This window comes from Ictidomys tridecemlineatus, chromosome 10, assembly GCF_052094955.1.
Source record: "Ictidomys tridecemlineatus isolate mIctTri1 chromosome 10, mIctTri1.hap1, whole genome shotgun sequence".
Lineage (NCBI taxonomy): Eukaryota > Metazoa > Chordata > Mammalia > Rodentia > Sciuridae > Ictidomys > Ictidomys tridecemlineatus.
Genome location: NC_135486.1, coordinates 103,180,981 through 103,206,809, shown reverse-complemented (window position 1 = coordinate 103,206,809; position 25,829 = coordinate 103,180,981). Strand labels below are relative to the sequence as shown.

The 25,829-nt window shown below is 32.7% G+C and overlaps 1 protein-coding gene across 1 annotated transcript in view; it reads right to left on the bottom strand.

Annotated features, from left to right (window-relative positions):
- The window catches only part of LOC101968493 (uncharacterized), a 67,499-nt gene that overhangs the window by 19,515 nt on the left and 22,155 nt on the right, over positions 1-25,829 (bottom strand). The window contains 1 exon segment of the mRNA XM_078023539.1: positions 9,781-9,907. Within this exon segment, the coding sequence (XP_077879665.1) occupies positions 9,781-9,907 (127 nt within the window).

Genomic DNA, 25,829 nt, shown 5'->3' with positions numbered 1-25,829 from the left:
CACAGTTAAGCAAGGGGCACTAGGGGGAAAAAAAAGCATTACATTAGATTAAGTAGAGGGAAAGTGATGGGAGGCAAGGGGAGTTGTGGGGATAGGAAAGAGAGTAAGATGAAACCGACTTTATTACCATATTTATATATGTGCCTGCAAGACTAATATGATTCTGCAACATATACACTCAGAAAAATGAGAAATTATATCCCATCTATGTATAATATATCAAAGTGCATAAATGCATTCTACTGTCATGTATAACTAATTAAAACAAATAAAATAGTTAATGGAAATTAGCTATAAAAGTTATAAATCAATAGAATAATTTAAAAGAATATATAAAAATGCTAAATTTTATAATAAAATTTCAAATTAATATTTACCAGGTTAAAATAGTGCAAAGTTACAGTGGTCTTTATAAAATCTCAATGTAAATGATAAAGTAAACACTCACAGAATATTATAAAAGCAAGTGGGAGAGGAATCAAAGCAGGTCACTATAAAAACAAATGAATAAGAAATTACAGCATTAAAAAATTACAAAAACAATTATAAGAAATAAAAACAACTTACAAAGGAGGGCGACTATATTCTTCACTTTTAAAAATTTATTGGATTAAAAATGAATATTTGACTTTAAATGCATTATTACAAAACAGCAATCAAAGCAAAACACTTGGTTACCACAATGGCATCTAACAAAATGAAATATGTAATCTGCAAGGGACTCTAAATCTAAGGCCACAGCAGGCTGAAAACAAAAAGATACAAGAATGTTACATGAAGTAAAACCAAAAAGATAGGCTGGCAAAATTATACTATACAAAACACACATTACAACAAAAAGTTATGAGATATTGTTTTAAATTAAGAAATACTTCGAAAAGAGTCAAAGGAGAATATTATAAAATGATAAAAAGAAACTTTCAGAGGGTGGGGTTGTGGCTTGGCAGTAGAGTGCTTCCCTTGCACTTGTGAGGCACTGGATTTGATCATCCGCACCACATCATACCCCTCGAATAGAAAAACTAAGGTTGAGAAAATTGAATAAGAAAATAGAAAGCAACACTATAATACCAGAAAACAAATACCCCCACTTACTCTAAAATAAAGTCAAACAAAATGATAAGTATAAAACGAAGACTTTGAAAACGATTTGAAACAAATTAGACTTAAGTACTCAATGTTCTCAATAGCAAATGCATTATTATGCTGAATAGACCAACTTTTAGGGATTAAAACAAAGGTAAACAAATATGAAAACATTAAAATTATGTTCTGAACATCAGAGAATGAAATTAGAAATCCTAAGTAGAAATGATGCTCAAAAATCAATAAACATGCGTCAATTAACTGAATACTCTTGAACATGATTATGTTCAAGAATCAAAAGATAAAATTAAAATGTTTGTATTACTCAAAGTTTTATGGAGACTTCAGGTAATATCTATCAAACTCCCAATGTTATTTCTTGCAGAAACAAATAACATTTTTCTAAAAATTGCATTGAATCTCTAAATTGTATGAATATTTTTGAAATATTCAAAATTCAAACAAAGTGAAATTAATGCTGTTTCATAACTTAAAAGCTTATTAAAACTTATGGTTAATAATAATAATAATAGCTTATTCAGAAAAGAATATAAAATTTTGCATATGGTAATAAGCCCTCACAAATATTTATACACCAATGTTTGTTACAATATTATTCAATAGATCCATCATGTAGATGCCAACCAAACATTCCTTGAAATGATTGGAACAACACTAAAAGACCAAACATAAGAATAATTGAGATAGATAAAGCAGCACAGATACAAAATAAAGGGATGCATAATCTTTTCAATGACATGATATCAGAAAATTTCCCAAACATAAAAGATGAAATGGAAAATCAAATACAAGAGGCTTATAGGGCTCCAAATGTAAAAAATTGAAGCAGAATCACATCATGACATTTTATAATGAGAATAACTAAGATACAGAACAAGGATAAAATCTTAAAGCCATGAGAGACAAAAAGCAAAAAAAAAAGACAGAATGAAACAGAAATTATTACTGTATGTATACATGTGACTACATGACCAAAATGATACTGTAACATGTCACTCAGAAAAATAAGAAATTATATTCCATCTATATCAAAGTGCATAAATTCATTCTATTGTCATGTGTAACTAATTAAAACAAATAAAAAATAAAAAATTATTTAAAAAATTATGTATTGGGGTAAATTAGTTTGACTTCTTACCACAGACTGTCAAAACTAGGAGGTCATGGAATAATATATTTTGAGCTCTGTAAGAAAATGGATTACAATGAAGAATTTTATATCCAGCAAAAATAAGTATCAGATTTCAAGATAAAATAAAAACCTTCAATGATAAACAAAAATTAAAATAATTTATAACTAGAAAGCCTGCAATATAAAACATTCTCAACAAAATATTCCATGAGGATAAAGTGACAAAAAAGTGAAATCTATCAAAGGGAAGAGCTACATTAAAGCAATAGCCCAGGGCTGGGGTTGTGGCTCAGTGGTAGAGTGCTCGTCTAGTACATGCGAGACCCTGGGTTAGATCCTCAGCACCACATAAAAATAAATTAACAAAATAAAGGTATTATGTACAACTAAAAAATAAATATTAAAAAAATTAAAAAATAAAGCAATAGCCCAACAAAAGGAAAATTAAGACAAATTAAAAACCAGAAATAAATCAAAATGCCAGGAAATACAAATCATATCCCAATAATAACCTTGAATGTTAATTGCCTACATTCATGCATCAAAAGGCATAGAGTGGGAAATTGGATTAAATAAGACCCAATGAAACACTGTCTCTAAGACACTCATCTAACAGGCAAAGACATTCACAGACTGAAGGTGAAAGGATGGGGAAACACATATCACTCATATAAATTACGTAAACAAACAGGGGTTTCCATCTGTATTTCAAATGTCTTCAAGCCAAAGTTAATAAGAAGGTACAAAGTAGGACATTTCATACTATTTAAAGGAATCATATATCAGCAAGACAACAATTAAAAACATTTATTCCCCAAACAATGGAGTATCTAGCTACAAACCAATCCTTCTCAATTTTAAAAATCAAATAGAGTATAACACCATAATACTGGGTGACTTTAACACATCACATCTCATCACTCAATAGATCCTCCAAATAAAACAAAGTCAAGAAGCTATAGAACTGAAAAATAAAATTATTAACATACACTTAATGGATACACATAGAATGTTTCATCCATCATAACCTGAATATACTTTCTTCTCAGCAGCACAGAGTTCTTTCTTTAAAATACACCATATCTTATTTATTTATTTTTATGTGATGCTGAGGATCAAACCCAGGGCCTCACATGTGCTAGGCAGGCGCTCTACCACTGAGCCACAACCCCAGCCCATAAAATACACCATATCTTATGCCACAAAGTAACTCTTTAGTAAAAGATAATAATATATATCTTAGTAAAAATAATAATATATAAAATAATTAAATAAATAAATAAAGATAAAATGGAGAGAAAACAATACACTCCTCAGTAATACACTATTGAATGATGAATGGATAGTAGAAGAAATCAAGGATGAAATAAGAAAATTCTTAGATGTAAATGAGAACATTGATTCAACATATCAAAAACTCTGGGACAATATGAAGGCAGAACTAAGAGGAAAGTTTATTGCACTGATCTCAATCATTATATGAAAAGGTAACAAATAAGTGATATAATATTATATCTCACAGACCTAGAAAAAGAAAAGGCACTCAATGCCATAAGCAGTAGAAGACAGGAAATAATTAAAATCAGAGCTGAAATCAATGAAATTGAAAAAAAAATAAAACAAATGAAAAACTGACAGAACAAAAGGTTGTTTCTTTTAAAAAGAAAAATTGGATAAACCCTTAGATATTCTAATGAAGAGAAAACTTAAATTACTAAAATATGTGATAAAAAAGGAAATATCAAAATGAACATGTCTGAAATACATGAGTATTTTGAAAATGTATACTTCAATAAAACAGAAAATCTTAAAGACATCAACAAATTTCTAGAGACATATGACCTACTCAAACTGCGTGAGGAGGTCATAAACTATATAAACAGATCAACTTCAAGTAATGAAATAGAAAATGTCATCAAATATCTACCAAGCAAGAAAAGTACAGGACCAGATGAATTCTCAGCTGAGTTTTATGTGATCTTCAAAAAAAGAATTAACACCTATACTCCACAAAGTATTCCATGAAATAGAAAAGGAGGTAAACTTTCTAAACTCATTCTATGAGGCTAATATCACCCTAATATCAAAACCAGTCAAAGTTGCATCATGGAAAGAAAACTTTAAGCCAATAACTCTGATGAATATGAATGCAAAAATACTCAATAAACTGGCAAGTTGCATACAAAAACATATATAAAAGATAGTGCACCTGGATCAAGTGGAGTTCATCCCAGGAATGCAGGGTTTGTTCAACATATGAAAATCAATAAAAATAATTCATCATATCAATAAACTGAAAAACAAGAATCATATAATGATCTCAAGAGATGCAAAAAAAAAAAAAAAAGCATGTGAAAAAATACAGCACCTCTGCATGGTCAAAACACAAGAAAAACTAGGGATACTAGGAACACTATCTCAACATCATAAAAACTTTATGTGCTAAACCAAGGGCAGTGCAATTTTAAACAGAGAAAAATTGAAAGCTTTCCCTCTAAAAACTGGAAAAAGACAAGAATGCCTTCTTTCACCACTTTTACTCAACATCGTCCTTGAAACTCTAGCCAGAGCAATTAGACAGAAGACAGAAATTAAAGGGATACATACAGGTAAAGAAGATCTCCAACTATCACTATTTACTGATGACACAATTCTATATTTAGAAGATCCAATAAATTCCACCATAAAACTACTAGAACTAATAAGTGAATTCATCAAAGTAGCAGGATATAAAATTAACACCTGTACATAGGGCATGGTGGTGCAAGCCTGTAATCCCAGTGGCTTGAGGAGGCTGATCCAGGAGATCACTAGTTCAAAGTCAGCCTCGTAAAAGAGGCAACTCAGTGAGACCCTGTCTCTAAAGAAAACACAAAATAGGGCTGGGGATGTGGCTCAGTGGTTGAGTGCCCTTGAGTTTAATCCAAGGTACCCGACCGTCACCCTCCAAAAAAAACAAAAAACAAAACAACAAATTAACACCTGTGAATCAAATGTGTTTGTATATATCAGTGATGAATCCACTGAAAGTTAAATTAGAAAAACTAACCCGTTCACAATAGCCTTAAAAATAAAAAGTACTTGGGAGTCAATCTAACAAACGAGGTAAAAGAGCTTTACAATGAAGACTAAAGAATACTAAAGAAAGAAAGTGAAGTGGGACATACATGATGGAAAGATCTCCCATGCTCCTGGATAGACAGAATTAATATTGCAAAAATAGCCTTATTACCCAAAGCATTACACAGATTTAATGCAACTCCTATTAAAATCCCAATGACATTCTTCCTAGATATAGAAAAAGCAATCATGAAATTAATTTGAAAAAATAAGAGACCCAGAATAGCCAAAGCTATCCTTAGCAAGAAAAGTGAAGCAGGAGGCATCAAATACCAGAATATATAGTACAGAGTGATAGTAACAAAAACAGCATGGTTTTGACACCAAAACAGACACATAGACCAAAGACACAGAATAGAAGACATAGGAATAAAGCCACAGAAATACAATTATCTCATACTAGACAAAGGTGCCAAAAAGTTTCACTGGAGAAAAGATAGCCTTTTTAACATATTGTGCTGGGAAAAATGGAAAGCCACATGTAATGATATAAAATTAAAAATATCTCTCTTACACTACACAAAACTCAACTTAACATGCATCAAAGACTTAGGCAGTACAAGAAAGAGACCCATAGCCTACTAGAAGACAATGAAGGCCCAAATCTTCACCATGTTGGCCTAGGATCTGACATTGTAAACAAGACTCCTAAAGCATAAAGAAGTAATATCAAACATCAATAAATGGTATTGTACTGAACAAAAATCTTTCTCAGCCAAAGAAACAATGATGTGAAGACAGAGCATACAGATTGGAAGAAAATATTTACACATGCACCTCAGGTAATTAATCTCTAGGATTTGTAAAGATTTCAAAAAAAAAAAAATGAACACATAAATAGATAGATAGATAGATAGATAGATGATAGATAGATAGATAAAACAGCCCAATTAATAAATGGACTAAAAAACTTAACCAACATTTCACAGAAGAAGTATAATCAATCAACAAATATATGAAAAAAATTCAGCATCGCTAGCAATTAGAGAAATGCAAATGAAAACTAATATTTCAACCCACTCCAGTCAGAATGACAATCATCAAGAATACAGACAACAATAAATGTTGAAGAGGATGTGGGGGAAAATGTACATTCATACATTGCTGGTGGGATTGCAAACTGGTGCAACTGTTATGAAAAGCAATATGGATATTCCTCAGAAAACTTGGAGTGGAACCAGTATTTGACCCAGCTATCCCACTCCTAGGTTTCTACACACACACACACACAATAAAAAAAAAAAACAACAACTTTAAAATCAGCATACTACAGTGACGTGGCCATGTCAATGTTTACAGTAGCTCAATTTACATTAACTAAGCTATGGAATCAACTTAGGTGTCCTTTAATAGATGAATGGATAAAGAAAATGTGATATTTGGTGGAATATTACTTAGCTTTAAAGAAGAATAAAATTATGGCATTTGCTAGTAAATGGATGGAGTTGGAGAATATTATGCTAAATGAAATAAGCCAATACAACAAAGACAAAGTCCAAACATTTTCTCTGATATGCAGATGCTAATTCACAATAAAGGGAAAGGGTGTGTTAGGGAAGAATAGAGTTACTTTAGATTAGGTAGAGGGGAGTGGTGGGAAGGAGAGGGGATATAGGGATAGTAAGAATAGTAGAATGAAACAGACATTATTATGTCATGTTCCAATATGACTGCATAAGCAATGTGCTCCTACAACATGTACAATCAGAAAAATAAGAAATTATAACTCATTTATGTAAAATGTATCAAAGTGCATAAATGAATTCTATTATCATGTGTAACTAAAACAAGTTAAAAAAAGATTATATGTAAAAAATAGAATACCTCAAAATAATTTCTTCCTTGACAGAAAAAGAATGCAAAATATTCTGTGAAAGAAATCACTTATAAATACGGCAAAATGATTCTTCATGTACAAGCCTACATCCTTGTGGGAACTGCTATGGTTTTGATAGTCAGTGTCCACCAGAAGTTCATAATAGAATGTTTAAAAGATGTTTAGAAAATGTTTAGAAAAGAAATGATTGGGTTTTAAGAGTCTTAACCCAATCAATGCATTAATCCCTCACGGGATTAATTGAAGGCTGTAGGGTGTGTCTGAAGGAGATGGATCCCTAGAGGGTGTGAATTTGAGGTGTATATTTTTTATCTGGAGAGTGGAATCTTTTTGTTCTCTCATCATCATAAGAGCTATTTCACTCCAAATGATATTCTGCCTCACTATGAGCCCCAAGGAATGGAGCTGGATGTCTATGGACTGAGATCTCTGATACTGTAAGATCCTAAAAAAAACTTTACTTCCTCTACAAAAAAAAAAGTGTATATGTGTATATGATAATAATCCCTCACGTATATTGCAAAATAAGAAATATTTGCACACCAATATTTGTTACAATATTATTCTACAAGTCCATCATGTAGATTCCAAACCAATATCCTTTGAAATGATTGGATAAGGCAATTTGGAACATTGAAACTAGAAAATTTCTTCCATGTCAAGAAGGAAGAAATTTTGCAAAATATATAATAAGGATAAATCTAAAGTACATTATGTTAAATCAGGCACAAACAAAAAGATACATAGGACAGCATTCTGATTAAAAGATATCAAAACTAAAAAAAATGATCATAATAGAATTGAGGATGATAATTATTATGGAGGAGACAAATATAAGCCCATGTTTCCATGGTAGTAGATTTTTTTTTTTTTGCCTTTTCAGGTGCAAACTTTCTTTAGATATATTACATAATGATTTGAAATAAGATTACTGGAAGGTACACTTGAAATCCTGAAGATGGCATTTTATTTTATTTATTTTTTTGGTGGGGGGGAAGAGGAGAACTCAGGGGCAAATGACCACTGAGCTATAACCCCAACCTTATTTTTTATTTTCTTTAGAGACAGTGTCTCACTGAGTTGCTTAGCACCTCTCTGAGGCTGGCTTTGAACTTGCGATCCTTCTGCCTCAGTCTTCCAAGCCACTGGGATTACAGGTGTGTTCCACCAAACCTAGATATTTTATGGTTTTGATCAATCGATCACATTAAAATTTCAAAGAAAACATAAAAGAAACAGAATTGCAAATTTTTTAAAAGCTACATTTAAAGAGCTATGGTCTTCATTCTATAAATAAGTAGAAATTCATGAATGTATAGATGATACTTGCATGTATTCTAGGTTTTAGCAATTCTGAGGCAGGATGATTACAAATTCAAGGCTACTTTCAACAACACTGTGAGAACCATTCTTCCAATATAAATGCAAACACAGTTCATTATTAAACCATCCCTGTATTCAATCTATTACATTTACATATAAACAATTTCCATGGATATGTACATTGGCAGGACAAAAAACCAATCTAGATGAAATATATAAGTTATAAACAGTTGTAATATTTATACAAGCAAGTAAAAGCACAGGTAATTTTTGACAACAGAAACAAATATCATGCATATATTAATTTCAACTTATATCATCCTAACTTGTAAAGTCAAGGAAGTTGCCATTAAATCGATGTGAGGAAACCTACTCTACAACATGAATCCTACTCTATAAAATGACATAAATAATTTTTAAAAAGAAAGAAATTTTATCCCATACAATTGCAAATATCCACGGATATATTATTTTAAAAAACATTTTATATAATGACACCTATGATTATTGACCCCAAAACAGCAGCACTGTGAATGTTCACATTCATTATATGGCAGAAAATATAACAGGAATAGCATTAGAAGTATTCACTAAGAGCTTTGATCAATAAACATAAATAATATCAAAGAAACTACTTTATGAATATTAATAAATTTCAAAGTTTTGACTTAGAGATCTCTAGAAATGTAGATAGATTCCTTAGAAACCAACAAATAGTGGAAAAACCTGTTAGACCATGATGACTATAATAAGCAATGGAGAATGTTTTTGTTGTTAATTTGAAAGTACTCAAAGGAAAAGGGAGAGGCTTTAAAGAATTTGAAAGCATGATAAACAAGGGGAGACATTCCATGATAACAAGAGAAACAAACTTAAAATTCTGAATATTTTATGTTTTCTGCTGGATAAATTCTCAATAAACATTTAACTTCCTCCTTGATGTTGGGATTCTCAACCTTGTCTTTGACTATGTAAGGGCCACAATATTTTACATCACTGAATTACCACTTATCTAATATGGAGAATATACCACTTATCTAATATGGAGAATATATATCACACCAAGAAAGGAAAAAGAATAAAGACTCTGGGAAATATAATTAACATTTTATTTTCTGTATCAAAACATGCCCAATCATTTTCTTTTTTGAAAGCAACAAACTGAATCTATTCATGCAGACCAGAAACTCCCAAGATATATTCTGTGAAGGAAGGAAATTAAATATTGATAATTAATTGGAAAGTATGAAGATAGGCTTACCCAGGAAGACCAGGTTTCTGTAGTTCTCTAACATCACCTCTCTGTATAAATTATGCTGAGCAGGCTCAAGACACTTCCATTCCTCCTCAGAGAAATAAATGGCCACATCACTAAATGTTAACCAAATCTGAAATGGAAACAGGCAAATAAATTACACATTGAGCAAATGATCAGTCACACAGGTTTTAATTTGACTGAAGTTGAAATGAGATTTAATAGAAATGGATTGCATGCAGGAAAGTGATTTTAATTATTCAATAACATATTTTTAAACACTGTCATAGTCCATTAGCTAACTCAGTGGAAAGAGAGCAGATAATTTTCTTTGATGAAATATAATATAAAATTAAAGCATCAACAAAAGAGTATACATTTAATTGCTTTTTATGTTTTAAATTGTATGATCCTCAGAAGAAGAAATTATGGTGACCAAGGGCAATTCTCAATTTTTAATTGTAGAATGATGAATCAAAAATTTACTAAAGTGCAGACTTTGATTCAATGGTTCAGTCATGGGGCTTGGATTTATGAATAAGTATCAAGTTCAATAATAATTACAATAACACTGAGACAAGAGAAACTTTTGAATTACAATAAGGGAGATCACTAAGGAAACATTCATTGATACTTGAGTTCAAATATTTAATTGGATTTATGTAAATCATTAAAATAGCAAACACCAAGAAACACCCACTTAGATCATTCAAATGTATACATATCATTCAAAGAGATTTTCACATTTTATTCTGTAAAACCCTAAATGATGTGACAACAATAATGGTTTCTGTATTTCTTCATATTTTATGAAACATTTTCAGTAAATTGTAAACCTTAAATAATACCCAAGGTTTTCTTTTTTTTTTTTTAAAGAGAGAGACACAGAAGAGAGAATTTTTTAATATTTATTTTTCATTTTTCGGTGGATACACATCATTATTTTATTTTTAAGAGGTGCTGAGGATTGAACCCAGCGCCCCGCGCATTCCAGGCGAGCGCATTACCACTTGAGCCACATCCCCAGCCCACCCAAGGTTTTCTGATCTGTAATTCAGAAGAAAAGGAACATTAATTCATAGGAAACAGTGAATTTTAAAAGAATTTACTGAGCATTACAGTTAAACTGAAATTATTTTTATTTTATGTTCACATACATTAAATATCAATATACTATATAGTAAAATGACAAATTTTCATGTAAAAATAATAGATATATTTTTTGAAAATTTGTAATCATTTTCAGGTTGTGACTTTTTTTCTTTTAAAGACGCTATTTAGATAGACACATTTAAGGATAATAAATGACAATATAAAGTAGGCACTACAATTTATGAATCTTGTATATTCTTTGATTTCTCCCTCTTATTCATGAGTTGTTATGAGTTATAGTTTATAATTTTGTACACTTAGAAAAATATGAATGTTGTTTCTCTTACCGAACATGCAAGGAGCTTATGAGGTGTACATGTGTGAACAGAAGATAGAGTAAAATAAAATCCTGTAGGACTGTGGTCTGCTTCAGAACCAACACCTATGGTAAAGCCAACACCTATGGTAAACAAAAGTGACAGCCTCCATTCTTCAAAGCAAGGGAAAACAAAAATATGAAGAAAAAACACAGTTTCTGTATCAAATATGGTTTTTTAAAGATAATTTAGGGAGATCTGCCAAGATTCTTATTTATCAAGACAAACCAACCACTGTTATAGGGAAAAGTCTGGCAGAGAACATCTAAATCAGAAAATGTTAAATCAGCTATAATAGAGCAGACTAATATAAAATGCCAATTAACATAGAAGGACATATCATCACTTCTGTGATATGAGGAACCCAATTACACAAATTGAAAAAAATACACTAGTTTTATGTAATTTTATAATTGTATGTCTCCCATATCCATACTCAGTAACCTCTAATAGAGTGTTCCAATATATGTTCTTTAGCATTATAGAGAATGAGATCTTCTAATTTTTCTGCTCTTTTAGGACTTACTAAGTTACCAGGAGCAATGGATGTCGATTTTATTTACAGTTTGTACTTATGAATGGTGGCATCCAAATAGAATATAAAATGCAAGGAAAGGAAAAGGAGACAGTAGAAAGGTGCAGAGTCAAAGCAAGAGGTGTTCACATGAGCCAGCTAGCTTTATTTATATCAATAGGTTACTTTAGGTCATTGGCATCATTAGTACATATTGTTCATTGTATTACTAGGCAAGTTACAGACTTAGTATGTAACTGAGGAATAAGCTGCATAATGTTGCTAGGTTGCAATGTGCAATGTTAGGAGCTTTGAGAAGCTCTCAAGAAAGTCCACTGTATAAAGTTACCATTATGTGGATAGGTTTAGGAGCAGTAAAATATGTGGTTGTCTATCAAGAGTTCCTTTATACCCAGTAGCTGAGGGTCTGAGATTAAGTTCAAGGCTGATAAGACTCTGGCACAGAGCTTCCTCATGAAGAACATTACCATAGCAGCAGCTAGGCACTGCATTTGTATTAATTATCTTAATAGTTCCAGAGAGAAACTGCAGAATATTCCAAGTGTGGAAAACAGTGTTCCTGCAACCCCCTGAGAATTTGCTCAGAGGAACACTACATTGTACACTTCCAGAACCAGAATCCTTACAGTATACAAAGTATGGTTCTCTTCTTCAGCAATATCTTGTGACCCCAAAACATCCCCAGTGGAAATCAAGGATACCAAGAGTTTGGGATATTTACTTGTCAAAAAATTGTTTTCAATATTGCAGGTCATAAATTCATGACATAATTTAGATGAAAGTGTGAAAATAGAAGAAAGAATATAGGAGATCTGTTTGAACATATGTTTTAAAGAACTAAAATAGACTATTTTTTAATCATTTTTTTCTTTTTAGTTATACATGATTATATTCTGACTTTATATGCACAAGGATTATAACTTATTCTAATTAGAATACCATTCCAGTGGTTGTACATGATATGGAATTTAACTGATTATATATTCATATATGAACAGGGAAGTTATATTTCATTCATTCTATTGTCTTCTCTATTCTCATCCAACCTTCCACTTTTAAAATTATATATATATTATATATATATATAACTTTTGTAAGATATCTATGATTTCTTTAACTTTTTTTTTGTATTTGTAGATGAACAGCATGCCTTTATTTTGTTTATTTTTATGTGGTGCTGAAGATCGAACCCAGTGCCCCACATATGCAAGGAAAGCATTCTGCTGCTGAGCTACAGCCCCAGCCCAAGGTATCTAGCATTTTTTATGTGAGTTATTTTTAATTGATCAGTTTTTTTTTAAAGACTTGCATGTTTGGTTAGTATATATTAGTTTTGTTTTATATTTTTATTTTATTACTTTTTATTTCTAATTTTTAAATTTTTTTGAGAGAGGGAGGGAGGGAGGGAGGGAGGGAGGGAGGGAGGGAGATTAATATTTGTTTTTTAGTTTTTTCGGCGGACACAACATCGTCGTTTGTATGTGGTGCTGAGGATCGAACCCGGGCTGCACACATGCCAGGTGAGCGCGCTACCGCTTGAGCCACATCCCCAGCCCTAATTTTTAAAATTTTTAGTGTATATATATATATATTTATCCCACTTATCAATTTTCCTTGATTCTCTTAATATCTTTTCTTTTGCTAACAGCCAATACTTATTGTTCTCTTTCAATCATCCATTGAATTTTTTCTTCTATATTTTCTCCTTCTCCCTTGTAATCATCACATCCTTCATTCATCTCTTTGGTTCTCTCCCTATCCACCAAATTCTAAACCCTTTTGCAAACTTCTTGTTTTTAGTGTAGAAAATTACTGAGCATACAATTTCTGTTTATTGTCACAACACTTCAGCTATCACAGGAGAAACTATTTGTTTAATTCTGAATATTCTTTGCATTGATTGTTGTGTTATTTGTCTTCTCCTAAAAGGTGAGTAACTAGAAACATTCAGGGATATTATAAGTCTACAGAGGAGAAACTCTACTGCTTCAGAGCCATGTTATATGAGTAGACACACAAACAACATGGAAAAGCAAGGAAACAAATCGCCAGAAATATACCAAGGTAATTCAATAACAGAAGCCATTGAAACCTCAGGGGAAGTAATGTCAGAGAATGAGTTTAAAATGTACATAGGTGACCTGATCTGTGAGGTAAAACACAATGTAACGAGTAAAATCAGAAAGAAAGAAAAAAAAAAAAAAAAACCAAGAAGTAAAAGAACGCTTCCATAGAAAGAAATTCTGAAAAAAAAAAAATCAAGCAGAAATCCTGAAAATATAGAAACCAATAAACCAAATTATAAATTCAATGGAAAGTATCACCAAAAGACTAGAAAACACTTGCAACAGTTTCAGGCAATTGATACAAATATATACTCCAAAAAAATAAAGTTGACCATGGAGAAAAGATATTAGCAGACCATGAACAGAACTTCCAAGAAATAAGGGATAACATGAAAAGACCAAATTTAAAATTTATCATGATACACAAAGGTGCAAATATACAAACCAAAGGAATTTACAAACTTTTCAAAGAAATAATATCAGAAAAGTTCCTCAACCTAAAGAATATAATGGGAAATCAAATATAATAAAATTTTGTTTATTTACAAAATTCTAAGTACACAAAATTACAACAGACCCACATCAAAACGAATTATTATAAAAATACCTAATATATAGAACAAGGACATAATTTTGAAGGGTTCCAGAGAAAAACAATAGGGGACACTCAGAGGAAAACCAATTCAGATCTCACCTGATTCACATACACCTCAATGCTCTGAGGTGTAGGAATAACATGTGCCAACATCTGAAAGAAGGTGGATGCAAACCACGAATACTATATCTAACAAATTATGTTTCAGTTTGATGATAAATTAAAAACTTTCCATGATAAACAAAAGTTAAAAGAATGTACAACAAGAAAGTCTTCACTACACAATAAACAAAATATTTCATGAACAAGAAATAAAGAATAAAACTGAAAACCAGGAAAGGAAGGAACTACACTAGAATAGTAAATCAAAGGGAAAAATATTCCAATAAAAAATAAATCAAAATGACAGGGGAAAAAAATCATTTCTCAACAATATTACTGAATGTAAATAGCCTAAACTCAGTGATCAAAAGATAGCCTAGCAGATGGGATTAAAAAACAAGAACAGCAACATGCTATCTCCAAGAGAGGTAGCTCATTGGCAAAGACATGCACAGATGGAAGGTAAAAGGATGGAAACAAAACACATCATTCACAAAGGACATTTCACACTTCTTAAGGGAATTATACATAGATCATAAAGACATAGTAATCATGAATATATATGCCCCAAACAATGGAACATCAATATACATCAAACAAATCCTTTTCAATTTCAAGAATCAAATAAACTACAACACAATAATACTGGGTGAGTTTAACACAAGTTTCATCACTGGATAGACCCTCCAAATAAAAACCAAATAAAGAAGTCATAAACAAGACAGGGATGCCCTCTCTCACCACTTCTATTCAACATAGTTCTTAAAAACACTGGCCAGAGCAATTAGACAAAAGAAATTAAAGGAATAACTATAGGAAAAGAAGAACTTAAACTAGCACTATTTGCTAGTGGCATGATTCTATAACTAGAAGACCCAAAAAACTCTACCAAGAAACTTCTAGAATTAGTAAATTAATTCAGCAAGTGGTAGGATATAATATCAACACCCATAAATCAAAGGTATTTCTGAATATCAGTGACAAATACTCTGAAAAGGAAATGAGAAAAACTACCCCATTCACAATATCCTCAAAAATAAATAAGTAAATAAATAAAATACTTGGGAATCAACCTAACAAAAAGAGGTGAAAGATCTTTACAATGAAAACTATAGAACCCTAAAGAGAGAAACAGAAAAAGACCTTAGAAGATGGAAAGATCTACCTTGCTCATGGATAGGCAGAATTAATATTATTAAAATGACCATACTATCAAAAGCACCATAGAGGTTCAATGCAATTCCGATCAAAATCCCAATGGCATTCCTCTTAGAAATAGAAAAAGCAATCATGAAATTCATCTGGAAAAATAAAAGACCCAGAATAGCTAAAGCAATTTTAAGCAGGAAGAGTGAAACAGGTGGTATTGCTATACCAGACCTTAAACTATACCACAGAGCAATAGTTACAAAAACAGCATGGTACTGGCACCAAAACAAGCTAGTAGACCAATGGTACAGAATAGAGGATACAGAGTCTAACCCACAAAATTACAACTACCTTATATTAGAAAAAGGTGCCAAAACTATGCACTGGAGAAAGGATAGCATCTTCAACAAATGGTGCTGGGAAAACTGGAAATCCATATGCAACAAAATGAAATTAAATCCCTATCTCTCACCATGCACAAAAGTTAACTCAAAATGGATCAAGGATCTAGGGATTAAACCAGAGACTCTGCATCTAACAGAAGATAAAGTAGGCCCTAATCTCCAGCACATAGGGCTAGGCTGCAACTTCCTTAATAAGACGCCTATAGCACAAGAATTAAAACCAAGAATCAACACATGGGATGGATTCAAATTACAAAGTTTTTTCTCAGCAAAAGAAATAATATGTGAGATGAATAGGGAACCTACATCCTGGAAACAAATTTTTACCCCTCACACATCAGATAGAGCTCTAATCTCTAGAGTATATAAAGAGCTGAACAAGATAAGCACCAAAAAAATAAGAACCAAATAATCCAATCAATAAATGGGCCAAGAACCTGAACTGACACTTCTCAGAAGAGGATATACAATCAATCAAAAAACATACAAAAAAATGCTCATCATCGATGGCAATCAGAGAAATGCAAATTAAAACTACTCTAAGATACCATCTCACTCCAGTCAGAATGGCAGCCATTATGAAGACAAACAACAAGAAGTGCTGGTGAGGATTCAGGGGAAAAGGTACACTCATACACTGCTGGTGGGACTGCAAATTGGTGCAGCCAATTTAGAAAGCACTATGGAGACTCCTTGGAAAACTGGGAATGGAACCCCCATGTGACCCAGCTATTATTCCCTCTTCCCGGACCATACTCAAAGGACCTAAAAACAGCATATTACAGGGACACAACCACATCAATGTTTAGGCAGCACAATTCACAATAGCTAAACTGTGGAGCTAAACTAGATGTCCTTCAGTGGATGAATGGATAAAAAAAAAATGTTATTTATAAATAATGGAATCAGCACTAAAAAATAATAAGATCATGGCATTTGCAGAAATGGATGGCATTAGAGAAGATTATGCTAAGTGAAGGTAGCCAATCCCAAAAAAACAAATGCTGAATGTCTTCTCTGATATAAGGAGGGTGACTCAAAATGGGGTTCGGAGGGAGAACAAGGGAGGGAGATTACCTCTAGATAGGGAATAGGAGTGGGAGGGAGAAGGGAAATAAAAAAAAAGAACATGTATGAAGATTTAAATTGGGTGTCAACATACTTTATATAGAAACAGAGATATGAAAATTTGAGGTATATATGTGTATTAAGAATTGTAATGCAAAAAAACGTACAAGGTACATAAAAGCATAAATTTGGTGAACATACTTCATATACAGAGATTTGAAAAATTGTACTCTATATGTGTAATAAGAATTGCAATCCATTGCACTGCTATTGTGTATTTAAAATAAATAAAATCAATAAAAGATTTTTTAAAAATTTTTCGATTTTTGGGCTGGGGTTATGGCTCAGCGGTAGAGAGCTTGCCTCGAATGTGCAAGGCTCTGGGTTCGATCCTCAGCACCAAATAAAAATAAATAAAAGTTACTGTGTACAACTACAAAAAAAATATATTTTTTTTTAAAAAAAGAGGTTCTGTAACTAAAAAAATACAAGTTTTTAATATATACTCATAAAACACATATAGAATATTTCATCTGTCATGAAATAAATACACTGTCTTCTCAGCCACACATGGATTCTTCTCTAAAATATACCTTATCTAAGGACACAAAAAAACTCTTAGCAAACACACACAAAAAAGTTAATATATTGAATTCTATCAGATCATAATAGATTGAAATTAAAAATAAATTATAATATAAAAAGGCTACTTTATTTCCTGGAGACTAAGTTATATGCACTTTATAAAAATACGTTCTCATAAGTTATACATGACAATATAGTGCATTTTGACATGATGTACATAAATGGAGTATAACTTCTCCTTTTTCTGGTTGTAAATGATGTATATGTACATAGGGTAATAATGTCCTATTCATTTTGTCCTTCCAAACCCACACTTTGCTCTCTCTGTGAAATCCAATGTCCCTCTATTCTTCCCTAGCAGCCCTACTCTATTGCAAGTGAGCATCTGCAAATCAGAGAAAACATTTGACCTTTAGTTTTTTAGGACTGAGTTGCTTCACTTAGCATGATATTCTCCAGCTCCATCCATGTACCAACAAATGTCATCATTTCATTCTTCTTTTAGGCTGAATAATATTCCATTATGTATACATTTTACATTTTCTATATGCATTCATCTGTTGAAGGGCACCTACAGTAGTTCCACAGTTTATATATTGTGAGTTAAGCTGTTATAAACATTAACAGGAGTGCATCAGTGTAGTATGCTGATTTTAAATTTAGCAGGTATAAAAGAAGGAATGAGATAACAAGGTCAATGGCTGTTGCATTCCAAATTTTCTGAGGAATCTCCATACTGCTTTCTATATTGGTTGCACCAATTTGTAGTCCTATCATTAATGTATTAATGTACCATTTTCCTGAAATCCTCACACACATTTATTTTTGTTTGTATTATTGATAATTGCCATTCTGAATTCAGTGAGATGAAATCTCAATGTAGTTTTAATTTGCATTTCCCTAATTCCTAGAGATGTTGAAAATTGTTTCATACATTTGTTGTTCTTACACAAAGTGACTGCTATGCTCCTTAGCTCATTTATTAATCAGGTTCTTTAATTTTTGGTATTAATTTTTTTGAGTTCTTATATATCCTGGAGATTAATGCTCTTAAAAGACCAATGGATAGTAGAAGCAAACAGGCTTGAAATTAAAAATATACTTAGAAATACATGAGGTGGCAAGATTTCTTATGTTTTAGGGTAGGTGGAATTAATATTGCCAAAATGCACATACTACCAAAAATGCTATACAGATTAACGCAATTCCTATTAAGGTTCTGATGATGTTCTTCACAGAAATTAAAAAAAAAAAAGCCATCATGACTTTCATTTGGAAAAATAAGAGGACAAAAATAACTAAAGCAATCCTCAGCAAGAAAAGGGAAGCAGGAGACTAGATCTTCAATTATATTACACAACTATAGTAAGAAAAAAAGTATAGTATTGGCACCAAAATAGGCATGAAGGCCAATGGTATGGAATAGAAGACACAGAGACAAACCCTCATAAATACAATTATCCATGCCAGACAAAGGTGCCATGGACATACACTGGAGAAAAGATAGCCTCTTCAAAAAATATGGTGCTGGGCAAACTGGAAATCCATATGTAGCAAAATAAAACTAAACCCCTATCTCATCCTGCACAAAACCCAACTCAATGTGGATCATGGACTTAGGCATTAGACAAAAGACCCTGCACTTGCTGGAAGAAAATTAAGACCAACTCTCCATGATGTCAACTTAATAACTTTCTCAACAAGACTCCTAAAGTTCAAGAACTAAAATCAAGAGTCAATGAAATGTGTGCACCTTAATATTTTACAAGTTACAGAGATAACATTGTTTAAACTTAGTAATTTAAATATATAAAAACTTTACCTCACAGGTTATGTTCTTTACTTCTTTGTACAACAATTAAGTTTTGTATTCACACATTTTAAATCCCATAATACGACATTTCAATTTTTCCCTAAATAATCACAGGTTTTTCAAAGAAATTAAGAGAAAACTGTACTAATAAATGTATAAAATGATTCATATAAGTTAGTCAATGTAATTTTTTCATTTGGTTAATCCACACGTTTTTTATTCATCTATGAATATTGTTTAGACTAGCTATTATTTTGTTAGCCTACTCATTACTTTCTACTTTGTATGATCTCAATATTTAGAATTTTTTCATAAGGAGGATTTGTCCCCACTTTGCTTTTTTTCTACTTTCATTATATATTTTCTCATTTTAGATAAATACTAGCTCAATGATATTTGCTTTTTGGGGTGGTAGTAAAACAATGCTATCATTATTTTACATTATTATTTAATTATCATTACATTATTATGATGATTTACATTATTATCATTTTAAATTATTTTACATTATTATTTATATTATTATTATTATTTCAAATTATTTTACATTGGGCCACCGGGAGTATCTTTAGATTTACTTTTTTATACGTACCAAACTTTTTGTCTTCTTATTTTAAAAAGAACTATGGTATTTTCTAGCAGAAGTATTCTAGGCTTGTGTTATTCATTGAATTTCCACAATTTTACACTAGAACAAAATGGAAAATATTTCACAAAAGGAAGGCTGATTCTAAATTCAACTATCAATAAAATTCATCACATTAACTAGTTACAAATAAAGTCATAGCTCATATCAACAGTTACAGAAAAGTACACAAAAAAAAGAAAAAAGGAGAAAGAGGCAGTTAATGAGAAATAAAAGACAAAACTTTTTTTCACCGACGACTTAATCATGTATGTAATACCAAAAATAGTTAAAAAAAAAAAAAGCTGGACCATGATTATACCAAATGTGCAGAATAAAGATTAAAATGCAAAACACAATACTACTTATATAGAACCAAGAAATAAAAGACAGAAAAATATGAATCTAACAAAAACCAGTGTAACAACATATGCAAATTTCAGAAAAATAAAGAACATACCATATTTATTTAAGAATGTAAATAAATGGTAAAGTAACCAATCTATGGTTATTAATAAAAAGCTCCCATACCATGAGTATGTCAGTTATCTCCATTTACAAAACCATATTAAACACAATCATGATTATAATCCCAATAAGTAACTTCACAAATACAAAAACAAATAATTCTAAAGTTCTTCAAATTACATAAACCACTGAAATTCTCATACACTTGGATATTAAACATTTTATGAGATATATGCTTAGCAGATATTTTCTGCAATCCATTGTCTATTTTTATATTTCATTGATTGATTCCTTGTTATATGAAAATATTTTTGCTTTATACATTCTTACTTGGTTTTTATTTATTTATTTATTTATTTGTACATTGATTGGATGTCCTATCCAAAAGCCCTGCCAACACCAATGTCAAAGGATTTTTTCCCATTTTCTTTCAGAAGTTTTATAATTTCAGGATATATCACAATAGTGCATGATTACAACGGGTATTATCAAAATGATTGTAGGAAACCCACATACTGCAGAGAATGTGCAGAAAAGGAAATTCATGGACACTCTTGCAGGAATATAAACTGGTACAAATATCATAAAAGACACTATGGGAATTTCTCAAAAACTAAAACTAGAAATAACATATGACCCAGATATTTTCCTCAGTACATATTTGCATAACTCATGATCCTTTAGAAAAACAGAATCATTGAAACATACAAATGTATACGTACAAATAAAGGGAATTTAAGAGATTGATTCTCATGATGATGAGATGAATAGTCCCAAAATTGTTCCCTGCAGACTGGTAAAACTGGGAAACTGGTAACAGATCAGTTCAAGAAGCTGGAAGCCTCAAAATTTGAGGCAGTCAATAAAGCAGCTATAGTTCAAGACTGAGGGCTGAAAAGAACCCTGTAGAGGAAGAGGTGCAAGTTCACTTTAAAAGGCCAAGTATCTAAAGTCAGATGTCTACAGATAACACCATCATAAAAAAAGTGCCCATTCAAAAAGCTTTGTGCATAAGTCATGGCAGCTTCTCTTTGTTCTTTCTTTCAAATTAAAACTATTGGATGGTACTCTGTTTATTCAAATTAAAATTGTAATCCTCCTGTCTCAAGTTCCTGAGTCCATGGGCATACAGTTATGTAATACCACACCTCTCATTGAACTTTGTAAAGAAAAATGTTGTAGATGGCAGTCGTGGCAAAACTACAAGGCCAGCCTTAAGCAATTATATATCTGAGGAAACTTTTAATATTGAATAATTGGCAGGTGAATCAGTACTTGGTTGTCACAAACCATCTACAGGTTATGTTTGGCTTGTGTTGCACATTGCAGCCTCCTGAGGGGATAGGTCTGGCACTGTGAATACCCTGTCAGGGATTGACTGCATGATGCACGTGAACCTCCCACTCCAACTTTGCCTAAGATCCCACACAGCACCTGAGATGGGTATGAGCTGCCAAAATATCAATCTGCTCACTACAAGACATCAGGAACCAAGACTCCATTCTTGAACCCTATACCTGCCTTTGATGTCCCCATTATAAAATAAATCACATGTGGGTGCACTCTCTCTTTCCAGCATGGAAGGTTGACTCATAAGGTCAAAGAGCCATCTTCCCCTGCTTCGTGGATACTACTTTCTGTGTTGTGTGATTTTTTTGCAACCACCTTCTTAACTTCATGTTGCAGCCAGCCCATTTAAACCCAGTTTATCTCATCTGTGCAGGATGCAGTCGAGACTTGATGAATATTCCTTCTCTCGGTGGTCTCTCTCTTGTAAACACAAAAATGAAGACACTAATACACATTTGCAAGTCTAGACCTCATCTTGAGCCGACCTGTAATAATATGAAAGTCAATAATGCAATATCTATCAGGGGTGGTATCACAAACATGTAATGTCAACTGCTTGGGAGGCTGAGTCTAGAGGATCAAAACTTTTGACTCTAGTCTCCGTAAATCAGCAAGATTCTGTCTTGAAATGAAATAAAAATGTTGATGATATAGCTCACCAGTAAAACAAGTATGTTCTACCCTCAGTACTATTGGAAAAATGCAATTTTTTTCCGCATTTCTCTGAAGTTAAAAATCCTCACAAACAAGGAGGAAGCATAGGGTGATTCTAGGCTCAAGATGCCATTGCACATTCACCATTTCATGGCTTTGAGGATCCAGGCCTGCTCTTAAAGGATCTTCAGAACCTTCCCAACATAACAACCTGACTCCTGAGCATAAGAGAAAAGTCTGGAGCCCCATCACAACAATGGCATGCTCTGAAGAAAATAACCTTGATAGATTGCAGAACCCTGCCCTCTCCTCACTGGCTGTGCATGGGTTTGGACCATTCTCATCAACTACTTTTGACTGGAGAGGGCTTCAGAGCCTGCCCCAAATCTGAGCCCAATGAGCCTTCTTTATGAGTCACAGATGATATCATTTCAGCAATAAATGAGGCCAAAATGACAAGTTCCTGTCTTTTTATTTTATGTCTGGAAATTGAAGCCCAGAACCTCAGGCTGCACCTATTTTACAGTAAATTTTTTCTCACAGAAGGGGTAGTTGCCCAGCCAGCAGGACATTTACATTTAATCCTATATATGGGGTAATATCAATTTATGCGTTACTTATGCTTATTTATTATTTATAGATAAAAACATAATGACAAGGTAAAATTTTACTTAAAATTTTTGTTCTCCAAGCTTGTGATAGACAGTTTATACTGGGAAGCAACCACCTAAGTCAGTAATGTCTAATTAAAACAACAGACACAGCAAAAGGATAAATTAAAATTTTCTAGTATTCACATTAAAAAATTAAAACAGATAAAATTTGTTAAGACAATATAAGCAAATGTATCCAGAATATTATCATTATGTGACCAATGTAATATTAATAATGAAATATATACATTTGGAATTATATCCTAAAAGTCACTCTATTTGAAGCCTCAAGTGTGTCTCAATTCAGGGTAGCCGCATTCCAGAGTTGAGAGCTATGACTCCCCTGACCTAAAGGAGGTATAGAGCCTGATCCCACACTTTTTTATTCTAGAGGTGTGGGATATAGTTTCTTTCTAAAATTTCTCCTCAGGCCCAAATAGCAGGAGAAGCAATGCCCCAAGTGACAACATGTACTTTTAACCACAAACTGTCTAAAACTAGATCAATCTTTCCCACTCAATGCTGATCAAAGTCCATTCCCTTGGGCTGGGGATGTGGCTCAAGTGGTGGTGCACTCGCCTGGCATGCATGCAGCCCGGGTTCAATCCTCAGCACCACAAACCAACAAAGATGTTGTGTCCGCCGAGAACTAAAAAATAAATATTAAAAATTCTCTCTCTCTCTCTCTCCTCTCTCACTCTCTTTAAAAAAAAAAAAAGTCTATTCCCTTTGCAGCTATTAGATAGCAAACAATGGAATTTGGGATCCCAGATATTGGGGAATACGTATCTTCAGATTTTTCCAGAGCATAGACTCTATTGTTGAAATATATGAAATAAAAACTCCTTATTTGGCAATTTGACCTTGGAACCAATGGGAAGGCTTATAATATCTGTTTCCACCTGTGATCAAAGCCCCACAACTAACAATCAGCTTGGCTAGAACTCAAAATAAACTGTCTCCTCCCAAATCCAAAACACCTCCACCAGCACACAAGACTAATGCAAAATTTATTATCAATCATCATCAGACTTGGAATGTAACAATTATTAAAGAAAGCAGAAATTGTTATATATGTATATATAATACAGTACTATATATTACATATTTTAAAATAAGAAGAGTTTTCTCATAAGTCTGAGTGATCTTGGGACTCCAATTCCAGAATCCAGGGATCCGGGTTTAGCATACACCAAGAACAAACACCATCTAGAACCCCCAATTTATCAAAATGTAGGCTGACACTGGAAATTTAGTAAGTTTAATCAGAGTTTATCATTTATAAAGCAGGCTGCTCTAGAGGGATATAAAGGACCACAAAGCCTTAAGTTTTAAAAACACAGATGAGCATGCTTTATAAAGGCATGCAGTACAAAACTTCTTTATTAAGAGTATATGGTACATGATAGTCAAGGAAGGACATATGATTATTGGCAGTACCAGCAATCATCAGAGAATTGGAATATGGAGGTCAGACAAGGAAGCTCTATATTTTATATTTAAGCATATGATTGACATGAGTGCCCATGATGACAAGATTATAAACTTTCTGAAAGAACATTAATGTCGGCATCAGATAATGGTTAACCAGTATATACAAAGTAAATTCAAGTTTGTTTGTGAGCTGTGAAGCCACAACATCTACTTGTCTCAATAGCCACCATGTAGCTATTATCCAACTGAGTCCTGTAAAAACATCCAATATAATGAGAAAATAAGGCTTCTAGATATCAAATGGCTTCTAAGGAGCTATGTCAGATCTGAAGTCTGCCCACACAATAGAACTGGATGAAATTCCTTCTAAGCTCCTGAAAGTATGTTTTTTTTTTCTTCTGATGTTCAAGACAAAGAAAAATAAGCTCAGGAGGAAGGAAAAACTGAGTCCCCTAAAGAAAACAGCTCCTTTCCTTCAAAAAACAATACCTGGGATCATGATTCTGATCATCATTAGTCATAAATCACCACAATCTGGGAAGATGCTGGATTGTTGGCACATCTGTGCTCAGATAAGACTGTCTATAGAAGCTTAAGACACATTTCAGAAATAGGACTGAATTACCAGGGTCTCCAATGCTGACAGAGACCCTATTTGGCCAATAAGGACTGACCTGCCCCAAAGAAGGACTTATGCCTGCAGGCTGGAGAAATGCCATCAAGAGTTTCCAGTCCACAACTGCTAGGTCCCACTATAGGCAGTGCAGCCTGTTTCAAGCAGTTTCACCCCTCCAATCTCAAGGTGTCACTGCACACTCACCATTTTCTGGCTCTCTAGGTTCCCAGTATTCACCCTATATATATATATCCACAGCAGGTGCTAAAAAAAAGAGCAAACCATGCCTTCTGTACACAGGAGAGGAAGCCTAGAAATGAATACTAAGAATGGGAGGCTCCAGAGACAAAAGTCACACTGGACTATCAAAGCCTGCTCCTCCTCACTGGCTCTGTGGTAGAATGGACAGTGATTACATAAGGGCTCCTCACTGAACGCTCCTTAAGTCATTACCAACTCAGACTGAGCC